Below are 20,414 nucleotides of genomic sequence, written 5' to 3'. Positions count from 1 at the left end.
TTTCTCAATTTGTCTGTCATAGTTGATGTGTACCTATGATGAAGATTACAGGCCTCTCTCATCTTTTTAAGTGGGAGAACTTGCACAATTGGTGGCTGACTAAGTACTTTTTTTCCCCACTGTATATGGTAACAAAGTATTAAAATATCCAAACTGCATTCCACAATAAACTCAGGCCAAACACTTGTTATGCTTAGATAAAAGTTAATTTGATCAATTTACTTTATCTTCAATAAGTATAGCATTTGTTTTTACACCAAGATATACAGTAACATAATAAATTGCATATTACTAATCCAATGCAATATGCATTTTATCACAAAACAGCACAAATTCTGAACATTGTGATGTACACAAACATTTAACATAACATTTTGAGAAGTAAGAATTTAGCTCCATAGCTCTATATAATGATCATAAAACATTTAAAAAAGAGACTTGACACGTCTCAGGTAAACAATCAACTGATAGTGTTAATAGATTGTGTCACAAAAATAGCTGTTCATCTAGATAATTATATAGCAGCATGAGCTTTCACCTGTGAATACCAGAGAAGCACACAGCACTGACAAGATATCCTATTGTTGCTTCGGAAATATATTTTATTTGTGTTCCATTTTGGTTTATAGATATATCACAAGCTAGTTATGCAAGAAAAGTGAAAATCCAATTCAGATAGCTGTAGTTTGGGTATTTATTTGATTCTAATGGTCTAAGGATTACTGGTGGGGGAATGTCCATCTATTATCGCAGGTTGAAGAGGCTATTGTGTGTGTGTGTGTGTGTGTGTGTGTGTGTGTGTGTGTGTGTGTGTGTGTGTCAAAATGTGTATGAAGTATGTACAATTCTCAAACTGATTTTGTGCAAATGTTATTGTTTAAATCTTATGTGCATGATGAAACCATTATAACAGTAGATCGTTTAAATGAAAGTTACTCTCTTTTAACTTTTTCCAGAGGACAACCAAACAACAAATACAAGGGTACATCCCAAAGTAGTGCACTATATAGGGAATAGGGTGCCATTTGATGAGATGTTACCCAAATTGCTTATAGCTTTATATTGTCACTGTTGGTTATTTTAATTCCTTGTCAACTATGGATAGTCTCTTTGATTGGCAACAAACTACTTCACCACTCACATCCCAAGTGAAACAGTCACCAGTAACAAAGCTATCGGAATCCACTGCACTGTACAACATCCAAGCCATTACGAGAAGTAAACAGGCAGAGTGAATAAATAAAGCTTCAAAGGCAAGATACATATATCATGAACATTCAATAAAACAGTCTCTGATGAGACATAACAGTCATGTTCAATTGACAAAGGCATCCTGAATTTTCTCAATGACTGTGTTTGCTTTCCCCAGTAGTGCTTCAAAACCCTCTTTGTTCCGCCACCATGGCAATCTGTTTGATCATTTTGTCAGGTTCTAAGTTGCTCTCTCCTGTTCTGCCCTTTAGTTCTGCTTGTTAATCAAGGTAGAAAATAACTGTCCTGGCCTTGACCGGCATTTCTCTCTAATGAGAAGCCATTTCCCCAGAGTGTCTGTCTGTCAGTCTGTCCAAGAGGCCCCTATAGCAGTTAGTTACCAGGCTCCCAACCATCCTCACAGTCCTCACACACGCACCACCAGCACACAGTCTTTCTCTGGGCCACTAATCAATGGCAGAGGTCAAGACGTACCCCTTCACCTGGACTTCACCTGCTTCTCTATTCACACCTACATTCCACCTCTATGTGGTTATGCCAATGACTATAGGGTTATGCCCCAAAGGTCGCATACCATAATCAAGTTCTAGCTTTTAGATGTTTTCTCAGAAGAGCATGTGTTCAATCATGGCAAGATACACAACAACGGGTAAGGATTTAGGAACAAAAAAATAAAATAAAAAATAGCATTTGGACAAATTGTGAACATGTGCTGCCTGTCCTGGAAACTGTTGTGGAACACCTCGTAGTAATCTCTGAAATGTTGGCATTTTAGACATCCAAACCAGAACATAAAAAATATGAGCCATAAAAGGCTCTGCTACACCTAGTATCCCTTTTTTTTGGGGGGGAATACAATATTTTATTTTATTTCTCTATTTCTTGCACACACAATATGGAAAGGGGTATCCGGATCCAAAAGTAAGATGTGTATTTGTCTCTATATATTTTTTTAAACGGAGGAAGGATAAATGGAGGAAAGGGACAGGATTCATAAAACACAGCTCTGTTTAGGGCCCCATGTGTAGCTGAGGCATGGCTGCACATTCCTCATTATATTAAGTATCTGTTACTTTCAGCTGGCGATGCCAGGACTATAGGTAGGTGCTAACACAAATCACTAGCTAGTCCAAACCCATGACTGTATTACGGGATTCTGGGAACAGTTTTCTGTTCTGTTTTTTATTTTATGCAGTAAACACAAAGCATTGTATAAACTTAAAGACTTCTCTGTGCACATTTTTGAAAAGCACTCCTATAAATGTTTCTTTCTGATCATATCCTAGTCACAAATGCTGACTGGTGCTGTGTGGACAAAGCCCAAGATAAAGGAGCACTGTTAATCAAATGTTTGTCTCTGAAACATACTGTAACACAACACATACAGTAAGTCAAATCACTTTCAGTTTCAGTTGGGATCGAGTATTGAGTATCTATCATAAATAAGATACTGATCACTCCGTGGCAGATCATCATCACTATAAATGAATCTCAAACAAAACAGGGCTAGCCTAGCAAGTATTTAAGCTTATTTCCAAGCATATATCTTTGTAGATCTCACATTTATATATGCTATAGCAAAAACATTTTAAGCCATCCTTTTTTAGATTTTCAAAATGTTCATATAAGGTAAAGCTGCAAAGGTTTAACAGTCTGACGTCTTCGGGTAAATTGTTTCATTTAAAAGAGTGACGTAGCCAAGCCTTGGCCTGGGACTGAGACTAATTATGCTCTAGTTCACCGCTGCTCTTCATTTTCTCACAGAGCCTTTATTCATTTCATAGTCACACTGCAATGTCAGACTTGTTATTCATTTTTGCATCTTGCCCCGTGGCAAAATGTCTTAAAAAACAAATGTTCCATATTGGACAGGATAGTACAAGGCAACTCAGTGCCAAAAGATACTTGGTGCACATAGATGAAAGCCACTAAATATGTAGGCTTAAAAGCGCTGTGGATTTGCCATCTGAATGACTTGGCAAAAAGAACACAGTTATTTAAATTCTTTAAAAAGTTAGTTAAAGCATTTAAAGCCAGATTGGCTCAAACGTATTCTACAAGGTTTTAGGAATGTCCTACATTTGCCAACTATACATGTATCCACTGACCACCCACATTGGTCCATAGGAGCTTCAGATGTATGCATGTATACAACAAAACCACTCGTAAACAAGAACAAGCAAAACTGTTCACCCACAGACAACATCTTTAGGTTGAGTAGCCATATAAGTACATACTCTTTGCAAGTGTTTTTCCTGTCTCATCATAGTTTACGTCTGCTTCAAGTGGTGATACTAGGGTGTAGTTTGGTCAGTTATCCAGTCCATAACACTTGTGTAAATGTTATCTTCTGCCATGTAAATCTATCAGACATACTCCAAGGCAGGATGCCTCTTTGGCGTCAGTATAACACAAGGTGGTTATTAAGCATGTTTTTTTGTTCAGCTGCCCCAGTCAAGAAATAAATAACAAGAGTAGAGAAAAGCCGAAACTGGCTACCACACCCGACATTTCATCTCAGGGTTCATGGGTGTACCTGGTTTGCACTGGAATGCCTCTGAGAATGCTCCAAAATTCTGTAGGGAGCCAAGTACCCTGTGAGAGAAGATATGTAAAGAGTGTTAACAGATTGACAGAAAATACTGTATGTTGGAATAGCCAAACGCTACATTTTTACTGTTGGTCGTTACCTGTATTCCAGGGGACTGTGGGAGTCAGTCTTGATGCACTGGCTGGCATATTCAGGCCGATAGGCACCACACCATACCTGGAGGAGAAAGATGTATCACTAATTAAATAATTCATGTTTGATACAGTAAAAGCACATAGCACATTTCTTTTCTCAACTACATGTGTTCGTATTTTACCAGTGCTGTTATTTTTTGGCTGAATATACAGTAAAGGTAAACCATAAAATGATGATGAAATTGATATGCCAGAGATAAGTATTTTTTCCAAAGTGCTGTTCGACAGCCCAACTGAATAATTGTTTTGCTGTTATGCAAACATTGGCTTTTGACCTGGTTTTGGATAAAGACTGTAAAACACTAGTCTGGCTTTGCTCTTGCCTTGTTTTCCCCGGCTCCGCAATGGTCTTTAATTTGGCAAAAGATATTCTGTACCCCTAGGTAGGTCGCTTGATATAAAGTAATGATCTGGTGTCGTTTTTAACCCCTTGGTCCAATTGTTTATTTATTGAAAACCAAAGTATTTAGGAAAATATAATTTACATTTTAGCAGACACTCTTATCCAGAGCAACTTACAGTTAGTGAGTGCACACATTTTTTATTTTATTTTTTATACTGGCCCCCCATGGGAATCGAACCCACAACCCTGGCGTTGCAAACGCCATGCTCTACCAACTGAGCTACATCCCTGCCGGCCATTCCCTCCTCTACCCTGGACGAATTGCGCGCTGCCCCATGGGTCTCCCGGTCGCAGCCGGCTACGACAGAGCCTGGATTCAAACCAGGATCTCTAGTGGCACAGCTAGCACTGCGATGCAGTGCCTTAGACCACTGCGCCACTCGGGAGTCTCTTTGGGGTGTTTGTTCTCAGTGGTCTCCAGACCAGTGTTTCTTAGTGGTCTGTGGAGGAAGGACACTAATATAGCTTTTAGGTCCCTGGTACAATAAAAGTTGAGAAACAGTGGCCTACTTTAGACCAGGGTTTCCCAACCTCAGGTGCACGTTTTGGTTTTTGCCCTAGCACTACACAGCTGATTCAAATAACCATCTCAACATCATGCTTAGATTATTTGAATCGGCTGTGTAGTGCTAGGGGAACCCTGCTTTAGACTACTCAATTTATTAAAGGGGAGCTTACTCACTTGGGCAAAGTTAAGAAAAAAAAGTTGTTTGTGGTCCATGTCCAGACCAGGTAAACGAAGCTCTTCTCCTTCTCTCTCCACCCACTTCATGTAGGCCTGACCACAAACACACAAAAAACATACAAATATAAAATATAACTAGATAGTATTTAGTCAGAGAAATGTTTTTGTTATGAAGTGGTTCATTGTGTTTTATGGGGATTGAACGCGTTTTGTCAGGGTGCCATGATTTGGTGTCACACCTTGTAAGCTTGCCGAACTCCTCCGTTGTCTGCGATGTTTTCCCCCAAAGTACTAATTCCACTGACCTGGGGTCACACAGAGACAGTCATTAAAGTCCTACTCCAGTCTCCTTTTCACCTCATTTAACACCTGATTTATGACATGGCAATTTTTTTTAAACTCTTAACTGTGTGTACATTAGTGTACTTATACTTGGGATATTGTTTTTCAATCGAAAAATATCCAAATTCACTGCAGGACGTATTTAACACACTCACAGCTAAATGGTAAACACTCAATCGAGGTTCTTTCAAAAAAATCTATCATCTTCTATAATCGTTTATAGTGAAACTAAAATGAAGTTTTAGTCATCATACCCAAATAATGTTTTTATTTTGCTCATGCTTCTGCTACATTGGGAAACTCACATTTTGTCCGCCTGCAAGCTTCCAGTTGAAGTTGCCATATTGTTGCACCATGCACTGCGACTGTTCCTTAAAGTGCTCAGCAGAATAATTACTCCACCAGTTAAGCATGTTACCATCCTTGTCAAAATTACGGCCTGTTTTGAAAGATAAAATGTGGAATTAATTGTGACGCAATCTCATTTTCCCATGAATTAATACTCTATACTAAACATGATTGTGCAACACATTGGACACAGACATAGACAGTGACTGTAAATATGAGGACTGCCTCACCATTGTCATCAAACCCGTGGGTGATCTCATGTCCAATAACCATCCCTATTCCACCAAAGTTCAGGGCCTGGAGCTGCTGCTTACTGAAGAAAGGAGGCTGCAGGATACCGGCAGGGAATACTAGGAAAAAGGACAGAGAACAGATCAGACCAAATAAACAAAGAGCGTCTATAATCGTTGTGATGGAAAATTCTATGTTGGTGCTTTACTATTTACCAATTTCTGTGTTCTATGTTTGTGCTTTTCTAATAACCGTTTTCTGTGTTCATGCAAGTGACTGATTGAACGAACCCTCACTATCAGTCTCAGCAATTTGGCAGTACGCCCAGAACCTTGTTTTGAGAACGAAAGATCTCAGTTTCAAGGTCTCAGCTTAGAGAAGAAGCCTCGTGAGGTATTGGTCTGTCACATGCATGACCCAGTATTGGTCAGTCACATGAATGAAGCAAACGTTAATTATGAATTAATTATGAATAAGCTAAATCATGCAAATATGACTTGTCTGCAGTATTTAAGAGAGCTAACGGGACTGCCCCGTGAGAGCTCCTGACAGACGTTCACTATGGTACATCAAGGTTGTTGGAACCTCTCCAGCGCGCTGATTATTGATTCTGCCTGCGGAGGTTCCCAGTGGGGGTCTGCGAGGCAAACCGGTGGCGCATTCTATGAAGCGTGAGGGAAATTCTGACCAAAAGAGGACAAGACCCGCCCAGACCAGACCCTTACTGTGAGCTGCCCAGGACGAGACACATCATCCGCGAACAATTGAGGGACGGCAACTGATTTCAGTAAGTCAATTTAAATGAATCTGTATATACAGTACCAGTCAAAAGTTTGGACACACCAACTCATTCCAGGGTTTTTCTTTATTTTTACTATTTTCTACATTGTAGAATAATAGTGAAGACATCAAAACTATGAAATAACACATATGGAATCATGTCGTAACCAAGTGTTAAACAAATACAAATATATTTTATATTTGAGATTCTTCAAATAGCCACCCTTTGCCTTGATGACAGCTTTGCACACTCTTGGCATTCTCTCAACCAGCTTCACCTGGCAGTCTTGAAGGAGTTCCCACATATGCGGCGCACTTGTTGGCTGCTTTTCCTTCACTCTGCCGTCCGACTCATCCCAAACCATCTCAATTGGGTTGAGGTCGGGGGATTGTAGAGGCCAGGTCATCTGATGCAGCACTCCATCACTCTCCTTCTTGGTAAAATAGCCCATACACAGCCTGGAGGTGTGTTGGGTCATTGTCCTGTTGAAAAACAAATGATAGTCCCACTAAGCCCAAACCAGATGGGATGGCTTATTGCTGCAGAATGCTGTGGCAGCCATGCTGGTTAAGTGTGCCTTGAATTCTAAATAAATCACCAGCAAAGCACCATAACACCTCCTCCTCCATGCTTTACGGTGGGAACCACACATGCGGAGAGCATCCGTACACCCACACCGTGTTTCACAAAGCCACGGCAGTTGGAACCAAAAATCTCCAATTTGGACTCCAGACTAAAGGACACATTTCCACCGGTCTAATGTCCATTGCTCGTGTTTCTTGTTCCAAGCAAGTCTCTTCTTCTTATTGGTGTCCTTTAGTAGTGGTTTCTTTGCAGTAATTCGACCATGAAGACCTGATTCACACAGTCTCCTCTGAACAGTTGATGTTGAGATGTGTCTGTTACTTGAACTCTGTGAAGCATTTATTTGGGCTGCAATTTCTGAGGCTGGTAACTCTAATGAACTTATCCTCTGCAGCAGAGGTAACTCTGGGTCTTCCATTCCTGTGATGGTCCTCATGAGAGCCAGTTTCATCATAGTGCTTGATGGTTTTTGCGACTGCACTTGAAGAAACTTTCAAAGTTCTTGAAATGTTCCGTATTGACTGACCTTCATGTCTTAAAGTAATGATGGACTGTTGTTTCTCTTTGCTTACTTGAGCTGTTCTTGCCATAATACGGACTTGGTATTTTACCAAATAGGGCTACTTTTTTGGTTACTACATGATTCCATATGTGTTATTTCATAGTTTTGATGTCTTCACTATTATTCTACAATGTAAAAATAAAGAAAAACCCTTGAATGAGTAGGTGTGTCCAAACTTTTGACTGGTTGTGTATATATGTTTTAATGATACAAAATACAATTTAAATTAACACATAAAAAGGTACCCATGGTCTTATAGAGAAGACTAGAGCGAAGGCGTAACGGTACCATGGAAGAGCCCCGCTGACAGCTGTCTGTAGGCATTCATAAGAAATGTCTACGTGGTCTGCAGCCACTACAAAGAACACGAGGTGTTTTTGAATATGTGGTGTTATTAAATATGTACAGGAGATACATATGGTGCATAGCAAGTAACGACAAGAGAATCGTTGAAGATGCACATGGGTAATATGGGAGATTACCGAGTGTGTTTGGGAATAGTACTAAGTGACTGTGGATGTGAAAGTTATGTGATTGTGAGATATGACATATTAAGCTGATAGAAATTTGGCTGTTATAATAAATGGATTGAAATTATTACTGTTATGATTGAAATATGGATAATAAGCTGATTGAAAATGGGATAATAAGAGATTGAAATATAGCTGTAAATAACTGAGTGAATGAGAGCTGTCAGGGGACTAGCTCACGTGTGAAAGAGGTGAATGAATACCCCAAACAGTTCTGTGTGAGTTTTTCGATCTGTTACGTTATCTAGGGTTCTGTCCACCACCGCCCGTTGGATCTACAGATAGAGGATAAAATGTCTCAGAAATCTCATTTGAGTAACATGTCTGAGGATAACGTCTCGATTAGTAACGAGGATAACATGTCTCATTAGAGGATAACATGATTACACGTCTCATTAGCAATGAGGATAACATGTCTCTGAGGGTAACATGGCTTTAGATTACATGAGGATAACATGACTCATCAGTGGCGTTTGATGGTTTAACGTTATTATGTATGTGGAGATATGAAAGGAGAAAGTACTATTCCCGAATATGCTGTTAAATAGAACACTAGAGGGAATATTCAAACCCCTGTATGAATAGAACACTGGTGTAGAGGAGTAATTTGTGATGTAACACAAATGTATAATGGGTTACTAGAGATAAAGTAACATAATATTGAGTATAATGGGTTACTAGAGATCTGATGAAGTAACAATACAAATAATAATAATAATTTAACTTGCACACCCACACGTAGACGTACGTTAAGTGGTGTAAAAATAATTCTGAGAAATGTTCAGAGTGGTCCCTTTATGGATAATTTTATAAAGATAAGGTTAAAGCATTGTATGGGACTCGACTTACCCCTAACCAATAAAACTATAAATGCTTTTGAGATTTCCTCCACCAGGGTAATACATTTTGAAATAACACCCATATCCTGTTAAATAGATCCAATGATTTTCTGTATTCACCTACTCAACCGTTTAACTTGCTAGGTAGAGACTTATTATGGGCAGAGCACAATGCCATCTGCAGGGGACTGATAGACAGTGCCAGCTCAGTTAATACATATTGATCCCTCCAAAGCATTACATGTTAATCATAAAAGTGTGACGCAGAAAATGAAAGTATCCAACAGAAATGTGAAATACTTTTGAGTCACGTTGTTAGGGTAGACTAAAATATGAAAACAATGCCTTCCAATATGGATAAAGTTATCATGTTTGTTTTGTTTTGTTTTAAACCTTGCAATAGGGGGAAAAGCAGAACGTTGTTTGAGAGTGATCTGTGTGTATTAGTAGTAGTAGATTGAGAAGGTCTTCCTATTGGGAAGAAGGGAGTCCTAGTTGCAGGAAACAGATATGGAGACTAGTAAAAGTAACAAAGTGAATGGTAAATAGCACTCCAATAATGTAATATCTTAGTAATTTGAAGAAGTAAGACAGAGGGATTGAGCATTGGGACTGATATTAAATTAGAGGCCGCTCACTCTTCAAGGCCTGGTCCATTGCTCTCAATTTAAGTCATCTGTTGTTTGGGTTAGAGATAAGCTTCCTGTGGAACAATAGATAGCCGCCAGTACAATCTGACCTCAAAACAGGCTGTGAGAGACAGTGGGGAAATTTGGGACAGAGGTATGAATAATTGAATAAGACACGTTTTTCACAATGCATTTCTCAATTCTATAGTTTGGGTAGCACCAGTGATTTAAGTAAGAAGGTAATGTAATCTAAAACAATAATCTGTTTCCATTACGTGGAACTGTGTCCAGAATGAAGTAGATCCAAGTAAATGTTTTAGTACCGAATATTGAGCTGATAAGCCAGCACCAACTTTTTGAAGGTCCTAGCAGATTTGTTAAACAACAGGTTTCATATTTTGACTAGTTTTATGTCCCAGGGACAGTTTGTACAGAATTGTATGTCAATGCAAAATTGTATGTCAATGCAACAGGTCAAAATTACAATGATTACAAGAGAGGGGCTCAGGGATTGTTTACTTTAGAAGGTGCCTATTCAGCTTGACGGGACACTATCATCTGATGTCTCTGAAGTATAATTCTGTATACGACTGATGGAATGTCCGCTACCAAGTTTTCTTTACATGTTTATCAATGATTCTGTATCTCTCCCTTTGAAAGGCTTCCAAATGCAAGTGCCTTGGGAGAGCAGTTAAAGGTACCTGGATCCAGCTGTTAAGGGAGCTCCCAAATTAAATAAGGCCTGGCCATTTTGTTTGTTTTTACCCTACAATTTTTGCCACACACATGCCAGCACCCACCCACACACAACCATTTACCATTACCTTATGGGATACAATTATTTCTTTATGGAGTTATCAAGAGTTGTAATTCTAATTTCATTTGTTATTTTAATTCGTTTATTTTTTATTTAACAGGCAATGTTGTTGTTTTTTTGGACGCATGAATCACGATGTGAGTCATGTGTCCAAAGGGGGAATTACCGGTCCCCTGGGCCTTTGGTAAATATGCAAATAGTGAATAAGATGAATATAATGTATGTCAATGTAAATGTGCATTCTGCCAGTATCGGTGTGTGCTAAGTTGAGGCTCTTAAATTAAAGTGATAGAACCAACGTGAAGCACTAAGGACTGTCATTCTAAACTTGGGTTGGATAATTTATCAATAGTTAAAATTATGATTTGGAAAGGTGAGGCTTCTAGAGACAGAGCTATGCCCCTAAATTGTGAGGAGAGACACTAGATTGTAGCTTGGGCTAACCCATCCCCAATCTCATTTTTATCAAGGTTGGTGTGAAACTGTTATAACATGTGTTCTCTCTCTTCCCTGTGAAAGTCAATATGCATGTGCCCTAGACCAAATTTGGGAGATCTCTAGAGACGTAAAAAAATTGAAAATGATAAAATAATTGCGTAAATTGGCTCTGCAAAACTGTATTTTGGCAGGTCAAGGGGGCACTTGTGCAATCATTGGTGATTAATGTTGTACTTTTGTCCCAGATCACTCTTCTAATATGACTGATCTCGCCGAATACATTGCCACTGTTGCTAAGAATAATTCCCCACAACCAGAATTGGAATCCCTGTTTGGAAGTTGGGGATCCCAAATTGACAAATGGGCTGCAGCGTGTGTTTTTTTTTCTTAGTTTGTCTAAATTGTGTTATTTTACATGCTGTGTATGTGTGTATTTTTGATAAATTCACTCTCGATAATAGAAATATAACCTTTACAATTACAAATTAGATTGTATAACCCAGAATGAAGGGTTTGAAATGATGAAGTGTCTGGGGTTTTTCTGTGTTGATTTCCCTTACTTTAATAGGAGTATAGAATATTTTGATATAGAAGCTAAAATCTAAATGCTTACATTAACATTTTATGATTATTATCACACAAGTGATAAGAGAATGGAATGTGATGGAACATTTTATGTTGGTGCTTTTCCATTTACCAATTTCTGTGTTCTATGTTTGTGCTTTTCTAATAACCGTTTTCTGTGTTCATGCAAGTGACTGATTGAACGAACCCTCTATCAGTATCTGCAATTTGGCAGTATGCCCAGACCCTTGTTTTGAGAACGAAAGATATCTCAGTTTCAAGGTCTCAGCTTAGAGAAGAAGCCTCGTGAGGTATTGGTCTGTCACATGCATGACCCAGTATTGGTCAGTCACATGAATGAAGCAAATGTTAATGATGAATTAATTATGAATAAGCTAAATCATGCAAATATGACTTGTCTGCAGTATATAAGAGAACTAACGGGACTGCCCCGTGAGCGCTCCTGACAGACGTTCACTATGGTGCATCAAGTTTGTTGGAACCTCTCCAGCGAGCTGATAATAAACAATTATTCATTTAAGATTGCGGCAGGTAGCTTAGTGGTTAAGAGCGTTGTGCCAGTAACCGAAAGGTCGCTGGTTCTAATCCCGAGCCGACTAGGTGAAAAATCTGTCGATATGCCCTTGAGCAAGGCACTTAACCCTAATTGCTCCTATAAGTCGCTCTGGATAAGAGCGTCTGCTAAATGACTAAAAATTAAATAAAAATAAGATTGACTTAGCTACATCTTTTTTAGCCACAAAGCTTGTGTGCACTGGAGCCTGAAACTAGTTCCATTCTATCAACAGCAGAAAGGATTACCGCCAGTCATTATTCTCAATGAGGTGAGAGTGGAAGTGAGGCAGCCCTTATGGAAAAACCACATGATTTCACATGTGGAAAATCATGTTTTGCACATGTGAAATCATGTGAAACAATGTGTTTTTGGAACACTTCACATGATATTTCACGAAGTTTCACGTGATCGCATAACCTTTCACATGTGGATTAAAATTCACGAATTTTCACAGGTGATGCCCTGCAAACAAAAATGAGTCTTTATGATACACACACAGTGCTTTGAACCTACATATTTGACTACATCGTGTATGTTTAAATAAACAATAATTATTATTCAACATGTCCTTACCTGGGATTTGAACTCAGAACTTCTTGGTTTACTGCATTCTGATCATCCTGCTACACCACCATGTCTGTGTCAATAACTGATTTCACTTGTATTCCTACACTTTGGACTTCAAAGTACATCTCAGCTTTGTTAAAAATACACTAAAGAAAAACTATTATCTTTATCATAGTGATTCAGGAGTAACATTAAAGCAGAATAATATGCTCCACCAACATTAGACAACTATACAAAAAACCCTCAAATTGCTGAAATAAGTAAATGTAGTCAGGTTAACTGATAACTAAAATAGCTGATAACTTTTTTTTGCTAAGTGCAGATATGTATTAAACTGTAGGTGTTGAATGTGTATGGGAATGCTACAGACTTTGTGGCGCAGCAGAGAGGTCAGTGTACCTCAAATCAGAGGTTGTGAGTTCAAATCACAAGTGGGGTCATACTTTCGCTGAACAGAGATATCATATGCAATCGCACATGTGAAAAACTTGATCACATGTGAAGTAAAAAAAAAAAAAAAAAACGCAGTCAAATGTCACGTGTAGTGTTCCAAAAACATGTTTTCACATGGGAAATGTGACGTGAAGTGTTCAAAAAACATGTTTTCACATGTAAAATATCAAATGTGAAGTGTTCCAAAAACACATGTGATAACATGAAACTACACTGTTGGTCATTGCTGTTAATTTTGTGGGAAATGTTTGTAATTCTACAGTGAATTTCTACAGTAATAGGATACTGTATTAGTATTTTGCTATATATTTACTGTCAATCACAATGCACTTGGGTAGGCTACTCTTTGCTGCGTTCAAATGCTAGTTGGAACTAGCCCTTCTGTAGCTCAGTTGGTAGAGCATGGCGCTTGCAACGCCAGGGTTGTGGGTTAGATTCCCACGGGGGGCCTGTTTGAAAAATGTATGCACTCACTAACTGTAAGTCGCTCTGGATAAGAGCGTCTGCTAAATGACTAAAATGTAAACTAGGAAACTCTGAAATCTCCAACTTGCTAACTGGTTGTAGTTAATCACGTGCCGCGTTCAACGAATTAGCAAGTCGGACGTTTCCTAGTTCTGACTAGCAAGTGAACGTGGCTATACTGGACTTTGAAATGTAGGTGGGGGCACATTAGCATATTTGGGGGCATGGTCTAAAATATGTAAATTTTTAGCAGACACTCTTATCCAGAGCAACTTACAGTGCATTCGGAAAGTATTCAGACCCCTTCCCTTTTTCCACATTTTGTTATCTTACAGCCTTATTCTAAAATTGATTAAATAAAACATTTTCCTCATCAATCTACACACAATACCACATAATGCCAAAGCGAAAACAGGTTTTTAGAAATGTTTGCAAATCAAAAAACAAATACCTTATTTACATAAGTATTCAGACCCTTTGCTATGAGACTCGAAATTGAGCTCAGGTGCATCCTGTTTCCATTGATCATCCTTGAGATGTTTCTACAACTTGATTGGAGTCCACCTGTAGTAAATGCAATTGATTGGACATGATTTGGAAAGGCACACACCTGTCTATATAAGGTCCCACAGTTGACAGTGCATTTCAGAGCAAAAACCAAGCCATGAGCTCGAAGGAATTGTCCGTAGAGCTCCGAGACAGGATTGTGTCGAGGCACAGATCTGGGGAAGGGTACCCAAAAAATTCTGCAGCATTGAAGGTCCCCAGGAACACAGTGGCCTCCATCATTCTTAAATGGAAGAAGTTTGGAACCACCAAGACTCTTCCTCAAGCTGGCCGCCCGGCCGAACTGAGCAATCGGGGGAGAAGGGCCTTGGTCAGGGAGGTGACCAAGAACACGATGGTCACTCTGACAGAGCTCCAGAGTTCCTCTGTGGAGATGGGAGAACCTTCCACAAGGACAACCATCTCTGCAGCACTCCACCAATCAGGCCTTTATGGTAAAGTGGCCAGCTACTCCTCAGTAAAAGGCACCGCTTGGAGTTTGCCAAAAGGCACCTAAAGGACTCTCAAAACATGAGAAACAAGATTCTCTGGTCTGATGAAACCAAGATTGAACTTTTTGGCCTGAATGCCAAGCGTCACGTCTGGAGGAAACCTGGCACCATCCCTACGGTGAAGCATGGTGGTGGCAGCATCATGCTGTGGGGATGTTTTTCAGCGGCAGGGACTGGGAGACTAGTCAGGATCGAGGGAAAAATGAACGGGGCAAAGTACAGAGAAATCTTTGATGAAAACCTGCTCCAGAACGCTCAGGACCTCCGATTGGGGCGAAGGTTCACCTTTCAACAGGACAACGACCCTAAGCACACAGCCAAGACAACGCAGGAGTGGTTACTGGCCCATCGGTCTTAACCGCTAGGCTGCCAACTGTTGGAATGAATTTCTTTAAAAATCAAGAAGCAAGAGAGAGACAGAGAGCTAGCTATATTTTCTTGTATTCTTTGTTCACTTTCACTTTTACTTAGCTAGCGAATGCAGCTAGCTGGTTTAGCCTACTCAAAAACCCGGCTCAAAAAGAGAGGGATGCTATGTTAGCTAGCTGGCTATGGCTATCCAACACTGGAACTCTTCCAAGTCAAGGTATGTTTTTGGTTGTATTAATTTATTGCCACCGGGGCCCGCCGGTGTAACTGCTAAACTACTTGCTGACTGGACACTGTACTGCATGATTGTAGCGGGGTTTACTAACACGTTAGTTCTAGTAGCTACAACGCTGTAGGTAGGCTGTGTGTAACAGTTAGCGGTTATGATATGAAGGTTTGGCTTGGAAAGGTTTTTTCACCTGGTCACAGACAGCTGATGTGTTGTGCACTGAAGTCCACAAGTGAAGGAAAAAGGTGAGAGGAGGAGAGCGCGTAGATGAGAGAAAGAATTCTACAATGAGCAAAATGATCATGTTTGTATGTGGCTGCTATGAAAGTGAACTATGTTTGCGTGTGATCAGGAGTGTATTCATTCCGCCGATTCTGTTGAAAAACAGTTTCTTAAACAGAAGCAAACAGTACAAAACGGGGATAAACATACCTGAATTTGTCCAATATAAACTTTTGTTTGCAACTGTTGGACTAATGATTACACCCTAGATCAGCTAGATGCAGGCAAGAGTGTGCAAGGTGGTATTGAGTATGTCACTGTCTATCACCTGGATTACTAAAAAATGTCTCTCGACCTGTGCACCTGTTGTAAACTTTCATTCATAGGCTAGGTTATAGCAACCTCATGATGGGTATAGGGAAAATGTGAGTATCCTGCAGTAACCTAAACCTATCAAAGTTACATTGAGCTGGGTGAATGGAATATGAATGACAGTCATCCAATATGCTATAATATAAATAAATAAAAAACGTCACCGACCGCCACTGATATAGCATCATACTGTCCTTTCACATTAACACCTTAAATTAGCTGTAATAGTATCATTTTGACTCCCCATGTTGTCACATTTATTTCACATGCGATCGTGTTTTCACATTTAAGTCAAAATAGACCTGGAGGAATGCAGGGGCGTCATTTCAGCTAAACCTAGGGTATGGCAAAGTGACGGGGAAATTTAGAATATTTATCAAATTGAAGCTCATTTACTGCATTTCTACACAATTAAAAAACTCAAATGCAATTTGGAGAACAGCAAATACAAGCTAGATTTACTCCAGCCATTATCACCTTGTCTGCTGTAGCTTAATTCACCTCAGTCGATAGGGGATTTAACAGTCTACAAACACATCATACATAAATTAGCTGCTATGCCCTAGCTCAGCTCCGGGATTAAAAACTCTAGTTTCGTTTTATATAGGTCAAACAGTAGTTATCTAGCCATGCTTTCTACTACGGCCATCTTCCACCTCTGCACTGTTTTGAGAGAAAAGTCACGCTGTTCACTGCAGCTGCATTGATGAGCTAGTCCCAAAGCCAGCAATCCTGGCAGATAGCCGTCCCGCCAGCTCTGAGCCGTCCGCATGGTCCTAAAGCCAGCCGCCAATACCGCTAAACTGCATTTGCCTTTTAAACAGAATTGGAATGATTACCCTTACAACAAAATAAAACATGAAGTGTCAGACAAGTGGTTTTCGGACACGTGAAGTTTCACATAATTTTTCACCATTTCCAGCTACAGTGCCTTCAGAAAGTATTCATACCCCTTGACTTATTATTCCACATTGTGTTGTGTTACAGCCTGAATTCAAAATTGATTAAATATATTTTTTACATTTTAGTCATTTAGCAGACGCTCTTATCCAGAGCAACTTACAGTTTATTTAATTTAATTTTTCATACTGGCCCCCTATGGGAATCGAACCCACAACCCTGGAGTCCAGGATCCAGTTGTAGAGGGAGGTGTTTAGTCCCATGGTCCTTAGCTTAGTGATGAGCTTTGTGGGCACTATGGTGCTGAACGCTGAGCTGTAGTAAATGAACAGCATTCTCACATAGGTGTTATTTTTGTCCAGGTGGGAAAGGGCAGTGTGGAGTGCGATTGAGATTGCGTCATCTGTGGATCTGTTGGTACGGTATGCAAATTGGAGTGGGTCTAGGGTTTCCGGGATGATGGTGTTGATGTTAGCCATGACCACCCTTTCAAAGCACTTCATGGCTATCGACGTGAGTGCTACGGGGCGGTAGTCATTTAGGCAGGTTACCTTCGCTTTCTTGGGCACAGGGACTATGGTGGTCTGATTGAAACATGTAGGTATTACAGACTCTGTCAGGGAGAGGTTGAAAATGTCAGTGAAGACACTTGCCAGTTGGTGCGCGCATGCTCTGAGTACACGTCCTGGTAATCCATATGTCCCCGCGGCCTTGTAAATGTTGACCTGTTTAAAGGTCTTGCTCACATCAGCTACTGAGAGTGTGATCACACAGCCATCTGGAGCAGCTGGTGCTCTCATGCATGCTTCAGTGTTGCTTGCCTCAAAGCGAGCATAAAAGGCATTTAGCCCGTCTGGTAGGCTCGCGTCACTGGGCAGCTGGCGGCTGGGATTCCCTTTGTAGTTCGTAATAGTTTGCAAGCCCTGCCACATCCGACAAGCGTCAGAGCCGGTGTAGTAGGATTCAATCTTAGTCCTGTATTGACGCTTTGCCTGTTTGATGGTTTGTCTGAGGGCATAGCAGGATTTCTTATAAGCGTCCGGATTAGTGTCCCGCTCCTTGAAAGCGGCAGCTCTAAACAAATCAAATTGTATGTCTCATGCGCCGAATACAATAGGTGTTGACCTTATAGTGAAATGCTTACTTACAAGCCCTTAACCAAGAAAAATAAGTGTTCACTAGTTTACTCCAAGTAGGAAAAGGGTGGTGGGGTTGGAAAGTAATAAAGGGGAATATATATATATATATATTTAAAGGATATGTATGTATGTATGTATGTATGTATGTATGTATGTATGTATGTATGTATGTATGTATGTATGTATGTATGTATGTACAGTGGGGAGAACAAGTATTGGATACACCGCCGATTTTGCAGGTTTTCCTAATTACAAAGCATGTAGAGGTCTGTAATTTTTATCATAGGTACACTTTAACTGTGAGAGACGGAATCTAAAACAAAAATCCAGAAAATCACATTGTATGATTTTTAAGTAATTAATTTGCATTTTATTGCATGACATAAGTATTTGATCACCTACCAACCAGTAAGAATTCCGGCTCTCACAGACCTGTTAGTTTTTCTTTAAGAAGCTCTCCTGTTCTCCACTCATTACCTGTATTAACTGCACCTGTTTGAACTCGTTACCTGTATAAAAGACACCTGTCCACACACTCAATCAAACAGACTCCAACCTCCCCACAATGGCCAAGACCAGAGAGCTGTGTAATGACATCAGGGATAAAATTGTAGACCTGCACAAGGCTGGGATGGGCTACAGGACAATAGGCAAGCTGCTTGGTGAGAAGGCAACAACTGTTGGCGCATTTATTAGAAAATGGAAGAAGTTCTAGATGACGGTCAATCACCCTCGGTCTGGGGCTCCATGCAAGATCTCACCTCGTGGGGCATCAATGATCATGAGGAAGGTGAGGGATCAGCCCAGAACTACACGGCAGGACCTGGTCAATGACCTGAAGAGAGCTGGGACCACAGTCTCAAAGAAAACCATTAGTAACACACTATGCCGTCATGGATTAAAATCCTGCAGCGCACGCAAGGTCCCCCTGCTCAAGCCAGCGCATGTCCAGGCCCGTCTGAAGTTTGCCAATGACCATCTGGATGATCCAGAGGAGGAATGGGAGAAGGTCTTCTGGTCTGATAAGACAAAAATAGAGCTTTTTGGTCTAAACTCCACTCGCCGTGTTTGGAGGAAGAAGAAGGATGAGTACAACCCCAAGAACACCATCCCAACCGTGAAGCATGGAGGTGGAAACATCATTCTTTGGGGATGCTTTTCTGCAAAGGGACCGGACGACTGCACCGTATTGAGAGGAGGATGGATGGGGCCATGTATCGCGAGATCTTGGCCAACAACCTCCTTCCCTCAGTAAGAGCATTGAAGATGGGTCGTGGCTGGGTCTTCCAGCATGACAACGACCCAAAACACACAGCCAGGGAAACTAAGGAGTGGCTCCGTAAGACGCATCTCAAGGTCCTGGAGTGGCCTAGCCAGTCTCTAGACCTGAACCCAATAGAAAATCTTTGGAGGGAGCTGAAAGTCCATATTGCCCAGCGACAGCCCCGAAACCTGAAGGATCTGGAGAAGGTCTGTATGGAGGAGTGGGCCAAAATCCCTGCTGCAGTGTGTGCAAACCTGGTCTAGACCTACTGGAAACGTATGATCTCTGTAATTGCAAACAAAGGTTTCTGTACCAAATATTAAGTTCTGCTTTTCTGATGTATCAAATACTTATGTCATGCAATAAAATGCAAATTAATTACTTAAAAATCATACAATGTGATTTTCTGGATTTTTGTTTTAGATTCTGTCTCTCACAGTTGAAGTGTACCTATGATAAAAATTACAGACCTCTACATGCTTTGTAAGTAGGAAAACCTGCAAAATCGGCAGTGTATCAAATACTTGTTCTCCCCACTGTATGTATGTATGTATGTATGTATGTATGTATGTATGTATGTATGTATGTATGTATATATATATATATAAAAAACATGGGGGATTGGAAGTGATGCAGACAATTACATTGATGGAAGTTACAATCTATCTGCAATATTAAGCTGATCTACCCCCCCCACAAAAAATAATAATAATAATAATTAAAAAACAAAGTGTTAAGTAAACAAAAGATAACTAAAAAATGAATAATAATAATAATAATTAAAGAGCAGCAGTAAAATAACAGTAGCGAGGCTATATACAGGGGGTACCAGTACAGAGTCAATGTGCGGGGGCACAGGTTAGTCGAGGTAATTGAGGTAGTACAGTGCCTTGCAAAAGTATTCAACCCCCTTGGCGTTTTTCCTATTTTGTTGCATTACAATCTGTAATTTAAATGGATTTTTATTTGGATTTCATGTAATCGACATACAGAAAATAGTCCAAATTGGTGAAGTGAAATGAAAAATATAACTTGTTTCAAAAAAGTCTAAAAAATAAATAACGGAAAAGTGGTGCGTGCATATGTAT

General features: G+C 40.1%; 1 protein-coding gene across 1 annotated transcript in view; it reads right to left on the bottom strand.

Moving 5' to 3' along the window:
- Positions 1–61: 61 nt before the first annotated feature.
- mmel1 (membrane metallo-endopeptidase-like 1) overlaps positions 62–20,414 on the bottom strand; it is a 36,128-nt gene continuing 15,775 nt past the window's right edge. Inside the window, exons 19-24 of the mRNA XM_041892814.2 lie at positions 5,966–6,085; positions 5,693–5,826; positions 5,285–5,350; positions 5,043–5,138; positions 3,903–3,979; positions 62–3,807 (exon numbers count right to left, since the gene is read on the bottom strand). Coding sequence (XP_041748748.1) covers positions 3,708–3,807; positions 3,903–3,979; positions 5,043–5,138; positions 5,285–5,350; positions 5,693–5,826; positions 5,966–6,085 — 593 coding nt within the window. The 3' untranslated portion in view covers positions 62–3,707. The remainder of the gene's footprint in view (positions 3,808–3,902; positions 3,980–5,042; positions 5,139–5,284; positions 5,351–5,692; positions 5,827–5,965; positions 6,086–20,414) is intronic.

This window comes from Coregonus clupeaformis, chromosome 12 (genome assembly GCF_020615455.1).
Source record: "Coregonus clupeaformis isolate EN_2021a chromosome 12, ASM2061545v1, whole genome shotgun sequence".
Lineage (NCBI taxonomy): Eukaryota > Metazoa > Chordata > Actinopteri > Salmoniformes > Salmonidae > Coregonus > Coregonus clupeaformis.
This window is presented reverse-complemented; position numbering and strand designations above follow the sequence as displayed.